Below are 13,896 nucleotides of genomic sequence, written 5' to 3'. Positions count from 1 at the left end.
TGTATAATAAATGTATACGCATTGTAGAGTCACTGGGGGGCGGAGTTAAAAGGACAGGCCATTGTCCCATTTCGAAACTAAGGATAGCATGAAATTTGTGTCAATAGGCAGTGGTTCAATCCTGTAATGGCGACGCCACCAGCAGAGACCCTTATCCACTCTCTACTCCTGCACCATGATGGTGAATAATGTCCACCAGCAGAGACTTATCCACCAGCAGAGACCCTTATCCACTCTCTACCCCAACACCACAATGGTGAATAATGTCCACCAGCAGAGACCCTTATCCACCAGCAGAGACCCTTATCCACTCTCTACTCCAGCACCATGATGGTAAATAATGTCCACCAGCAGAGACCCTTATCCACTTTCTACCCCAACACCGCGATGGTGAATAATGTCCACTAGCAGAGACCCTTATCCACCAGCAGAGACCCTTATCCACTCTCTACTCCAGCACCATGATGGTAAATAATGTCCACCAGCAGAGACCCTTATCCACTCTCTACTCCAACACAACGATGGTGAATAATGTCCACCAGCAGAGACCCTTATCCACTCTCTACCTTTAACACCACAGTGGTGAATAATGTCCACAGTAGAGACCCTTATCCACCAGTAGAGACCCTTATCCACTCTCTACTCCAACACCATGATGATGAATAATGTCCACCAGCAGAGACCCTTATCCACCAGGAGAGACCCTTATCCACTCTCTACCCCAACACCACAATGGTGAATAATGTACCACTCTCCAAATAAACATAGAATCCCCTAATTAACTCTATCAAAGAGAAACTTTTTATATCATTATTGCAATATTAGAAAAAGCTGCTGCAGACATCATGCTGCAGACTGTGATCACACATGACAACAAAGCTGGAGGCAGAGCGAGGTAGAATGAGGCAGAGTGAGCTAGAGTGAGGAAAAGGTTCACAGTGAACACACACACCAAACTACTTCTTAGCCTGGGCAAAAAATAGTGCATGTAAGCACTATTTGAAAGTGAAAACTAGTTTAGGATGTTAATTTATCGTGCTTTACATCAATATCAGTATATACAACAGCAATATGACACATCACATGATGGTAATGTAAATGGTTTAATAAGAAAATATATGAACTGTACTTTTACTGTTGAATCATTACACTTACTGGATGAATTAGGTATCCAAAGGTTAGTTCAATGAAAAAGGTATGAGATGCTTGGTGTGGTAGTGGAGGGCAAGGTAAGTCTGGCTCAAACTCTGGTCTGCTGTGCAATCTCTGGTTGCAACGATATTTAAAAACTGGTTTATTTATTTAAGTCTCACCCAATCTTTCCATGTCAGATCATAGATATTGCTATTGTATGTTGTTGTTTCTTAGCAGAGTCCTTTAATATACCAAGCCATTCCTCATCCCTCAAACTTTAATCCAGTACATTTGGGAACTGTGAGAAACCAAACCAAAGGATCTGTCGTTTTGACCTCAAGAACTAGCTTGAGAAACACTGCACACCTTTCATAAACCTCAAAAGACATTGTGTCTTAGGTTACTTTATTTTTTCTGTCTTTTTGATCCCTTTATTCCCATTAAGTAATGGAATAAAAAACTGGCCCTGGACCGGTGACATTTCGTCAAACGTGGCCCATGTTCTTAAGCCAAAAAGCTAATTTTCCCTTTAAACTGTTATGACAAATAGAGTACGCAGCAGATCAGAGCGAGAGCGGAGGGCAGCATGTAATCTATAATTACCCATTTCCTGACTCCATTATGAGGGCAGAGACAAGGCCAGCTCACAGCATGTTAATAATTTGTGTGTTTTGAATGTTCACGAGGAGAAAAGCACTTCTGGGTTGGAGACAGGCCTTGGGTTTCGGCGAGGGAGCACGCTGAACGATTTTTGAGGGCATTAAGGAAAATTTTACAGCAGACTCGGCTTGGTCTGTTATGTGAGCCGCGCACTGAATTTAACCATGTGAGGAACTTGACATTTTTGGACATGGGGTTAAAGATGAGACAGGACATTATACTGTAGCTATTGTTTAAATCATGGTTTCACTATTACTACATTTACAAATACTTACACCAAATTACCATGCTGTTTAGGCTGTTTTACTGCTAGGATAGTGGTTGATCTGCTGTAGCATCAGCAAGATATTGGAACTGTTAGCCATATTTTAAATAAACAATAGACATTTGTATGTTATCATCAAAGCTCCAACCCTGCTGAGGCTGGATGTTAGCATTGCGACTAACTGCTCCAAACATGACAAACCGGCTGTTTGTCTGTAGCATCACAGCTCCAATTTTGCCAAGGCTGGATGTTAGCATTGCAACTATCCACTTGTGCATTTATATGTATTTTTGGGGCTAGAATACTGGTTGAGATGCTGAATAGACATAAAATAGACATATAAATAGACATTTGTGTGTTAGCATTGTAACTAAACAGCTTCAAACATGGCAAACCGTCTGTTAGCATCACAGCTCTAACCTGCTGAGGCTGGATGTTATCATTGTGACTATCCACTGGTGCATTTGTATGGATTTTTTGGTTGGGATAGTGGTTGATCTGCTGTAGCTTCAGCATGTTGTTGCAACTCTTATTTTTATAAAATAGACATTTGTTTGTTGCTATTACAGCTCCAATCCATGCTGAGGCTGAATATTAGCATTGTGACTATCCACTGGTTGGGATAGTGGTTGATCTGCTGTAGCTTCAGCAAGCTGTTGAACTATTAGCCATATTTTCAATAGCATAGTAGATGCTCACATCAATTAGCCTGCATTCAGCTCATATTGGTAACAGGTATCCCCACAGAAAAAGATATAACTAGAGAAAAGATGAAAATAGCTGAAATAACTGAAAATGAAAACAGAGACAGTGTTGGAATGAGAGCTCTTGAGAACATCTGGAATGTTCTTTCTCTAATCTGAGTCATAGTGAGTCATAGTGACTCAAAAATCCTTTAAGTCATCTGACATTGTGTTATTATGTTATGCCACCTTTTTATGTATCTATATGTTTTTATAACATATTGACAAGTCTGTTCTGTTCTCTTTTCTCCACCATAGATCAGTAAGATGCATCTACAGACCGTGAAGGATCGCTTTCAGGCCTTTCTGAATGGAGAGACACAGATTGTGGCAGACGAGGCGTTCATCAACGCTGTGCAAAGCTACTATGAGGTGAGAATGTTTCAAGTAGCACCTAAAAAGCTCATATAACTGTCATTATAAATTATGTATAACTTGACTCTAATTTAAAGGACAAATGTTTCTGCTCGATCTGTTAGCATCACAACTTTAACCATGCTGAGGCTGGCTGTTAGCTTTGTGTCTAAACCCCTCTAAACCTTCTGAGCCTGGCTGCTTTGTATGTTAGCATCACAGCTTCAGCCTCTGTAGAGGCAGGCTGTTAGCGTAGTGGCTAACCAACTCAAAACCTTCCAGGCCTAGCTGCTTTACCTGTTAGCATCCAATCTAAAACTCTTCTAAGTTGTTAAGGATGATAACATTATACCTAAACTTCTCCAACCTTTTCAAACCTGGCTGTTTTTTCTGTTATCATCACAGCTTCAACCTCTGCAGAGGTTGGCTGTTAGCATAGTGGCTAACCCACTCAAAACCTTTCAGGCCTAGCTGCTTTACCTGTTAGCATCCTATCTCCAACCCTGCTAGGTTGTTGAGGATGATAGCATTGGAACGAAACCTCTAAAACCTTGCCAATCCTGGCTGCTTTTTCTGTTATCATCACAGCTTCAACCTCTGCAGAGGTTGGCTGTTAATGTAGTGGCTAACCAACTCGAAACCTTCCGAGCCAAGCTGCTTTCTTTGTCTGTTAGCATCACCTCTTTACCTTGCTGAGACTGGATGTTAGCATTACAACTAAGCCTCTGCAACATTTTCAAACTCAGCTGCTTTGTCTGTTAGCCTCACAACTTCAACCTCCTTGGAGACTGGTTGTTAGCATACTGTCTAACCCACTCAAAACCTTCCGAGCCTAGCTGCTTTCTTTATCTGTAAGCATTCTATCTCCAACCCCGCAATTTTTTTGAGAATGATAGCATTGTAACTAATCCTGTCCAGTCTTTGCCAAACCAGGTTGCTTTTTCTGTTATCATCACAGCTTCAACCTCTGCAGAGGTTGGCTGTTAGTGTAGTGGCTAACCAACTCGAAACCTTCCAAGCATAGCTGATCTGTCTGTTAGCATCACAGTTCTGAACCTGCGGAGGTTGGCTGTTAGCATTGTGGCTAACCACCTCAAACCTTCCAAGCCTAGCCGCTTTGTCTGTTACCATCACAGCTCTAACTTTCCAAGGCTGGCTATTAGCATTGCAACTATCTACTGGTGAATTTGTAAGGATTTTTTGGTTTGGTCTGGTTATCATATTAGACAGTGGTTGGAGAGAAAGAAAGGGAGCAGAGAGAGCGCATATATTACTGCGTATTAGCATATTAGCATTCCAAATGTTTTTCACCATAGTAGACCCTTAACCCCTTAAAAAGGAATGCCCCACAAATGCATAAAATATGTAATTATATGAAGTGTGAATTGGGTAATGGTGAACTGGGTGCTCTGTCAGTTCAACCTGGGTGGTGATTCACTTGGATGGGGCAAATTAATGAGTGATCAGGGCCAGACAGAGGCGGCTTTTCCAATTCAATTAGTGCCCTGACCACTCTTACTGAATTTGCACTGGATGTTCCCCTGAGCTTTACTCATCCTCACCTTCTTATCCAGCGAAAGAGAGAGAGAAAGAGAGAGAGAGAGAAAGAGAGAGAGAGAGGGTGTGAAAGAGGGAGAGAGAGACATTTTTTGTGACAATGACTTAGAGCTGGGCGATACATTGGTTTTATCGATTAATTCAAATTCACAATTTAGGACGATGTGTTTTTATAAAAAACATTTTTCTCTCAGTTTTAACTACTTATGCTCCCTTCTAGGGGAAAAAAGCGGGAGTTGTGTGAATTAGTGTGGTTGTCACATTAATTAGTCCTTGCTGTAACATGTTTTCGAAAACCATTGCTTCTAAACGAAGCGTCGCGACAGATTTTTTTCGAATACTCTTTTAAAGTTGCATTGCTACAACTGTATAACACGTTTAATAACCCTAGAATGCCTCAACACATAAGCATTAAGCATATATTTCTCTGGAAAGAAAAAAATATATATTTGTCAGTGCCAGTCTGAAACTAGCCTATGTTGGTGAAAGATTTCTAAAAGTGCAGAAGGTTCTCACTATTTAAAATAGTATAGTCTGCCATGTCATTTACAAGCTTGTTTCTGGTTGCACTTTAATTTAGTTGAAATCAAAAAGAGGTGAACCTTTGTCATCTGTAGTTAGATTTTTTAATAGGGAAAAAAAAACGATTAAAATGCTTGATAAATAAATAACATTTTTTTTGCACATTTAATACACACAGAAATGTATACAGTACACTGTTCAGCCATAACATTGTGGACATTGTGAAAAATCTTCATCTACAGTGGAATCCCTCATTGAGTAGGATCTACATATTAAGCAGGTAGTGTGTCAGTTTTTTTTGGTATGTGATTGGTCAGTACCTGTAAAAGTGGTTACAATTCAAATTCACAATTCTAAATAATAATAATAAAAAAAAAAAAAAAAAAAAAAAAAAATATATATATATATATATATATATATATATATATATATATATATATATATATATATATATATATATATATAGCACTTTTTAGAACAAATGTTCCCACAAAGCAGCTTTATAGAGATACAGGTTCAAGCCTCTTATGAGCTAGCATCATAATGATAGTGCTAACAGTAGCAAGGAAACACTCCCTCATACTAAGAGGAAGAAACCTTGAGAGGGACCCATCCTCCTTTGGTCAACTCGGACAGCACAAAAAATACACACAAAAAACTAAACAACTGTGCAGAGAGATAATGTAGAGCTATAGCTAATGTAAAACCTAAAAACTGAGCTTCTGAGTTATGAGTGTGAGAGTAGGTGATGGGCACACGTTCAATGTTAATGGTAAAGATATAATGGTGAGCTAAAGCTAATGTAGAAACAGGTCATGAATTATGAGTGTGAGTGTCTGATGCTAACATTAATCTTAGTGCCACATACCCCCGGGTAAAGGTGAATTCATTCATCTAAGACAGGTAAAGACAGATTATGCCCACCACATGTCTGCTGCCACTAGAGAGTTTGGAACCAAAGTGTTTCAACAAGTATCGCAACAAGCCTCCAACAAGTATTAGCTGATCCAGAGCCAGCACCAAGGTGGGCAAGTCATTAACCTGGTGTGTCCAGGCTGAGAAATGGCCTTGCTCTGAAAGCTGGACATGAGAAAAACAGCTTCAGATGAAATAAAACCATTACAGCAGAGGACAGAATGAGAATCGCTCACTCCTGTTCCCCAGTGATCAGGTTGGGAGGGCAAAGTGGCGCAGCAAAAATGTGTCTGTGCTCTCTTGGGGCATTTTTACACCTGCACAGTTTTGTATTAAAAAGACTCTGGGTTGGTTCTTTAAGTCTTGGTGAGATTAATTTGGGCAGTGGATACAGTTATCTCACTTACCTAGACCTTTGAGAGAAGGTATTTTTTTGTTTGGTCCCAAACAAACTTTGAAACGAGTTGTTCTACACTATATATGTATAGAGCTCTGGGAAAAATGAAGACGGAAACATGTCTCCCAAATTGTTATTTAGAGCATTTATTTGCAGAAAATGAGAAATGGCTGAAATAACAAAAAAGATGCAGAAATTTCAGACCCTAAATAATGCAAAGAAAATAAGTTAATATTCATAAAGTTTTAATAAAGTTTTTAATCATGGTTTTCATGCATCTTGGCATGTTCTCCTCCACCAGTCTTACACACTGCTTTTGGATAACTTTATGCTACTCACTCCTGGTGCAAAAATTCAAGCAGTTCAGCTTGGTTTGATGTTTTGTGATCATCCATCTTCCTCTTGATTATATTCCAGAGGTTTCCAATTTGGAAAAATCAAAGAAACTCATCATTTTTAAGTGGTCTCTTACTTTTTTTCAGAGCCGTTTATACATATTCTGACGGTTCACTGGAATTTGCTATCTGGGTGTGGTCAGACGTTATTAGTATTATTTCTAATTTGTCTCAAAATCTCATAAACACTTAAACAATCTGCTGTTTTGTTCTCAGGTGTTCCTGAAGAGCGACCGGGTGTCTCGCATGGTCCTGAGTGGTGGATTCTCAGCGAACGACTCGCGGGATGTTTTTAAGAAGCACATTGAGAAGCGAGTGAGAAGCCTGCCTGAGATCGACGGCCTCAGCAAGGAGACGGTGCTCAGCTCCTGGATGGCCAAGTTTGACACCATCTATCGGGGCGAGGAGGACCCGAGGAAGCACCAGCAGCGGATGACGGCCAGTGCCGCCTCCGAGCTCATCCTCAGCAAGGACCAGCTTTATGAAATGTTCCAGCAGATTCTTGGCATAAAGAAGTTTGAACATCAGCTGCTCTACAACGCCTGCCAGGTACGTCACTCTGAGATGTAAACTGCAGCTTCTTGGCACGGGGCTGTGCTGATGCAGGTTAAAGGTGTGTTCACACTTGCTTTCAGCTTTTTAGCTGAAAAAAAAACCCTACAAAATAACTCGTTTCTGGTCAATGACATGTGGAATATCAGTGTGTAGCTACTTTTGCAGAGAACCTCTTTTGGTTCTATTTAGTGTACAGACCATTTTTTCCAAAGCATTTATACTTGACAACCAGAGATTTGGCAAATACTGTTTGGGGCTAGAAGTCGAGGTGTTGACAAAAGTGGCTTGGGTCGATTCCCATGTTACACTTAGCAAGCAAAGATTGGTCAAAAATGACTGGGGTGATTTCCATACTATACTCAGCAGCTGGGGTGTTGGCACAAGCAACTCAGGCTGATTGTTGCATTGTACTCTGCATTATGGGTGTTGGTTAATTCTGATTAAGAGGTTAAAGGTGTGTTCACGCTTGCTTTCAGCTTTTTAGAGATGTTGGGTGTCTAAATTTTTTTTTTTTGGTTCTGGACTAGAGCTCCATGTATCAAGGTTAAGAAGTAAAGGAAACTTATACTGAGCCTCATTTAGCTAAATTAAATTTATGAAAAAATAACCTACAAAATAACTAGTTTCTGGTACATGACATGTGGAATATCAGTGTGTAGCTGCTTTTTCAAGGAACCTCTTTTGGTTCTATTTAGTGTACACACCATTTTTCCAAAGTTACACGGAGCATTCATACTCAACCAAATTATAATCAGAAGTCAAGCTGTTGACAAAAGTGGCTTTGGTCGATTCCAATACTATGCTTAGCAACCAAAGATTAGGCAAAAAATGACTGAGGTGATTCCCATAATATACTCAGCAGCCGGGGTGTTGGCACAAGCGTGGGGTGTTGACTGATGCAGGTTAAGCTTCAGCTTTTCAGAGATGTTTGGTGACTGAAGTTTTCTTCTTTGGCTCTGGACTAGAGCTCAAAGTATATATACTGAGCCTTATTAAGCTAAATTTTAAAAAAACTACAAAATAACTAGTTTCTGGTCCACGACTTGTGGAATATCAGTGTGTAGCAACCTTTTCAGGGAACCTCTTTTGGTTCTATTTAGTATACAGACCGTTTTTCCAAAGTTACACTCAGCATTTATTCTCGACAACAGGAGATTTGGCAAAAATGCTGTTTGAGGCCACAAAAGTGGCTTGGGTCGATTCCCATATTATACTTAGCAACCAAAGATTGGGCAATATGGGTGTTGGCTGATGCAGGTTAAGAGGTTTAGAGTGTGTTCACACTTGCTTTCAGCTTTTCAGAGTGGTGTCTGAAGTTTTTTTTCTTTGGTTCTGAACTAGAGCTCCAAGTATAATGAGGTTAAGAAGTAAAAGAAACTTAAACCGAGCCTTATTAAGCTAAAAATAGGAAATAACTCTGTATGTATAACACTGTATGTACACCTGTCTTGATATTGCGTTATTGGTTTATCGTACAATATATGTTAGAATATACAGAATGTTTATGAGTGTTGAGGATTCCTTGCATGTTTAAATGTTAAACATCCTGAACATTATTGATAAAGTCCATAAACGGGTAAAAAAAAAAGTACATTGTATAGCTTAAAACACTGGGCAACCTGGGCGGTACAACGTCTCTCTTAAAATTAAAGCAATCACAGGTCTGGCGCCTCTACTGGCAAAACAGCCAATTCCATTTATATTTTTCTGTTTCCCTTTAGAGTTAGCTGTGGTAATTAACTAGGTAATAAATCAGCAATAAATTCGTGTCTGGTATTGTTGATGAGGGGTGAACAGCATTTGGTAGTTGGATCGTTGGATCACCACAAACAACCACTCCAGAGTTCTACATTTGGGACAAAACCTCACAGGAAAATCTCGAACTCTCACAGGTCTCTGGATGCTTGTTTTGGTCCAGACCCAGGAGTGATTACTGAATTCACACCTGCTTACCAGTAAATTAACCACACCAAGGGTGCAAACAAACCAGAGTCCCCTTAGATTTCTGTGTATCAAACCTCTGAAACCCAGATCTGACCTTTTAAACCTTGACACGGAATCATATTAAGCTAAACGTTGCATAATGTGTCATTTTTTTTAACAGAATAAAAGTACACACCAGTCAGACTACATTTCACAAACCCGAGAGTTTCAGCAAACCAGTTTCCTCACCTGCTTTATGCCTTACTCACATGTACTGGATTCCTGTAATTCAGCCTTCTTCTTTGAAGTCTCAGTTTCTTAGTGTTTCCCAACAAAGACATTTTCTATTAAAGAGAAACTGTATGTGAATCAAGAGAATTTAATGCCAACATTTTCTCACGTATGATAGAATATGAGGTAACTTTTCCCAAACATTTCTTCTGAGCAGTTCTGTAATACCGTAATAATGACTGTAATATATAGCTCTGGGGAAAAAATCTCTGATTTTGCTATTTATAGGTTTATGTTTGAGTAAAATGAACATTGTTGTTTTATTCTATAAACTACAGACAACTTTTCTTCCAAATATCAAATACAAATATTGTCATTTAGAGCATTTATTTGCAGAAAATGAGAAGTGGCTGAAATAACAAAAAAAGATGCAGACTTCAAACAATGCAAAAAACCTCCAAAAAAAACAAGTTCATATTCATTAAGTTTTAGGAGTTCAGAAATCTATATTTGGTGGAATACCTCACAGTTTTTAAACACAGTTTTCATGCATCTTGGCATCATGTTCTCCTCCACCAGTCTTACACACTGCTTTTGGATAACTTTATGCCACTCCTAGTGCAAAAATTCAAGCAGTTCAGTTTGGTTTGATGGCTTGTGATCATCCATCTTCCTCTTGATTATATTCCAGAGTTTTTCAATTTGGTAAAATCAAATAAACTCATAATTTTTAAGTGGTCTCATTTTTCCCCTGAGCTATATATATATATATATATTCTTTTAGCACATACTGTTGCTGAACCTAGACCTGACCAACTGCAGCATCAAACCCGCATCAATTACTTACTTAAATCCAGGTGGCGACTTTTTTTTTTCCCCAGGCAGTGTATTACACACCATTAGTCAGGGAATACTGTATGGTTGTGTTAATTAGTACAGAAATTTGGATTGTTTGCGAAAACTAAGTTTGAAGCTCATCACATTTTTTGGAGGTGATGGCAGTACATAAATCGAGTAGCCACTCCCATCTCAGTTATTTATTTGGATATTTCTTATCCCATGAGATTTGTTCATCAATTTTACAGATGTTCTCGAGTAAAGTTATATTATATTCAGTATATTCAGGTATTGAGGTCAGCTGACCTCATTCTTTCAGCACATACTGTTGCTGAACCTAAACCTGACAAACTGCAGATCATTAGCAACCTCACATCATTTACTTACTTACATCCAGGTGGCGACTTTTTTAGATTCTAAAATATCTGTTAATGGTCTCGTTTATAATTGTGTACTCCTCTACTTCTCTACTGCACGCTTGTGTTAATTAGTACAGAACTTTTGTTGGATTGTTTGCGGAAACTAAAAATAAAGAACGCGGTCAGAACGTAACGTGCAGTGCTTACTGCAGCAGAACTGATCCTGATCCAGGCACCTGCAGACTGGGGCGGTTCAGTACATACCGAGGGCGAGATGACATGAGTGGGTAGTGAGTGGGGTTTAGAATAAAGCAGGGAAATTACAGAGGAGAGGAAAAAATGGAACGGAAAGACAATGAGACAGGAGAGAGACTGGGGGTGGGGTGTCAAACTTCGCTGGTGATCCTACAGACTGGTCAGAGCTAATGATCAGCTCTTTTCTGCACTTCCCTTTTGTTCAGACTGATGAGAAATAGCTGTATGAATTATGATTAACTGGATTTAAGGTGGTAAAAGAGCACATGCGACTCGTCCACTCCACACCCACACATGGAAGTAGGATTTGTAATGAAGACTAGAAGAACTTTCCATGCTAATGCTGCAAAGTTAGCACAAAATTCTATTAGCATAGAAGTAAAATACTAAACAACTGAAAACTGGCTCATAATTCATTGTTTCCTTTGAAATCTTGGGGATTAAAACTGAGTTTATAGTGCTTAAATCAGATTCTTTTTAATCTCTACTGTTCAGAAAATCTTTCTACTTAATTGTGGAGCATTGCTGGTGCACTGTAAACCCATATGTTGTTTGAACTCAAATGATTTAAGTCTGTTTTACATAAAATTGGATATTTCTAAACAATACTCAACTATTTGAGTTAGTTGAACAATTGTGGGCACATTTAATACATTCAAACTGAGAACTTTGAGTTGAGCCAACTTAAAATAACTCTGTTTAGTCTGTTGCCATTAACAGCTTCTTTTCCATTGGCTTCTGTCACAATCTATTTGCATACTGGTTGTGTCCGACAGTTTCTGACTTACACTCACCATCAGTGTGTAGTGATTCCCCCTGGGCTACCTTAGAAATAAATCAAGTTCCTCTTTAGTTGTAAAAACTCGATGTTTTAATTTATGCTAACTCAAGTTTTCCACACTACTTAAAAAATTTGAGCAAGGGGCGCCGAGTGCTCCAGCGGTCTAAAGCGCTGCCACTATGAGCAGGAGGTCGCAGGTTCGAACCCCCGCTCATGCAGCTTTGCCATCAAGCTGCCGGCGCAATTGGCCGTGCTCCCTCCAGGTGGGCAGATGGCGCTCTCTCCCCACATCACTCCTAGGGTGATGTCTGCAGCACAGGGCGTCTGTGAGCTGATGTACCAGAGCCAAGCGTGCTGTGATGCTGCTCGGCGATGCTGCATCAGCAGCAGCTCGAAAAAAAGCGGTGGCTGACTTCACATGTATCGGAGGAAGCATGTGTTAGTCTTCACTCTCCTGGTGTGTTGGGGCATTACTAGTGATAGGGGGAGTCCTAATGAGTGGGTTGGGTAATTGGCTGTGTAAATTGGGGAGAAAAAGTGAAAAATTAGAAAATAATTTGGACTAAAATATTTTAGCAAACCGACTGCCTTAAAAAAGTTAACTAAACTCAACTCATCCAGTCTTACAGTTTAACAAAAATAAAAAAGTTAAATCAACTTCCCCTTTAGTTGTAATGACTAGATGTTGTAAGTTATGCTAACTTAAGTTTTCATTCTCCATTACTTAACTTTTTTAAGGCAACCGGTTTCCTCAATTTTTTAAGTAAATTCAACTTATCCGGACTTACAGTGTGGAGAATTTGATTGCATTCAGCAACAGCATCCTCAACTCATCTCAAAAGTGGTAATGGATGGAACACCAACCATCATTCAACAGTAGAAACACAATTGCACGGTGGTCATCTCCACCAATGAATCCTAATCATCTTTAATCTTTAATTATTTTCCACAACCTTTTTCTGGTCTTACCTTTTCTGAACGCCGCACTCTGTTTCAACAGTACGATGCTCGTCCACATACTGCTCCATTTTTACAAGCTTGCCTTGAAGATACAGATGCTATTCCATGGATAGTCTCACGGTCAGACCTATCCCCAATTAAAAGTGTGTGAGATATCTGCAGGAAATGCATGAATACTCATGGGATGGATTCCGCGTCGCATGGCATCATTAGGAACCTCTACAACTCCACGCTGAGACATCTGACATGCAATACACATGCATTACGCACTACATTTGTATGTGTAGCGCAATAAATATGACCAAGGGTTGCCCGTATCAGTCTAACTTTTTGACCCTTTATTGTAAATTAAATTATTATAAAATCTAAAATTCATGAAAGTGCATCTCAAAAAATATCATTGAATATCATTTAGAAGCTACATTATTTCAGTAATTCAGTTTATAATGTGAACATTGTTGATGATTATGGATTACAGCCAATGAAAACCCCAAAAATCAGTGTCTTAGAAAATTAGAATATTATTTAAGACCAATTGGTACTTCTGGCAGTGTGGGCAGTGTGCCAAGTCCTGCTGGAAAATGAAATCCTCATCACTGCACTGACTTTGGACTTGATATAACACAGTGGATCAACACCAGCAGATGACAGACATGTCACTCCAAACCATCACTGATTGGTGGAAACCTTACACTAGACCTCAAGCAGCTTGGACTGTGTGTCTCTCCACTCTTCCTCCAGACTCTGGTTCCTTGGTTTCCAAATGAAATGTGAAATTTACTGATGATCAGTGATGGTTTAGAGAGTCATGTCTGTCATCTGCTGGTGTTGATCCACTGTGTTTTACTATCAAGTCCAAAGTCAGTGCAGTTTTGTTTTCCCGCAAAATCTTACAGCACTTCTTGCTTCGCTCTGCTGACAACTTTTATGGAGATGCAGATTTCATTTTCCAGCAGGACTTGGCACACTGCCCACACTGCCAACAGTACCAATTGGCCTTATATAATGTTCTAATTTTCCATAATCATCAACAATAAAATAAATTAACACTTA

General features: G+C 39.4%; 1 protein-coding gene across 10 annotated transcripts in view; it reads left to right on the top strand.

Annotated features, from left to right (window-relative positions):
- cadpsa (Ca2+-dependent activator protein for secretion a) overlaps positions 1–13,896 on the top strand; it is a 214,045-nt gene that overhangs the window by 35,123 nt on the left and 165,026 nt on the right. For all 10 annotated transcript variants that reach the window (XM_022682798.2, XM_049471434.1, XM_022682796.2 and 7 more), the window contains exons 2-3: positions 3,061–3,174; positions 7,159–7,491. In XM_022682798.2, the coding sequence (XP_022538519.2) occupies positions 3,061–3,174; positions 7,159–7,491 (447 nt within the window). The remainder of the gene's footprint in view (positions 1–3,060; positions 3,175–7,158; positions 7,492–13,896) is intronic.

The sequence above is a fragment of the Astyanax mexicanus genome, chromosome 24 (assembly GCF_023375975.1).
Source record: "Astyanax mexicanus isolate ESR-SI-001 chromosome 24, AstMex3_surface, whole genome shotgun sequence".
Lineage (NCBI taxonomy): Eukaryota > Metazoa > Chordata > Actinopteri > Characiformes > Acestrorhamphidae > Astyanax > Astyanax mexicanus.
This window is presented reverse-complemented; position numbering and strand designations above follow the sequence as displayed.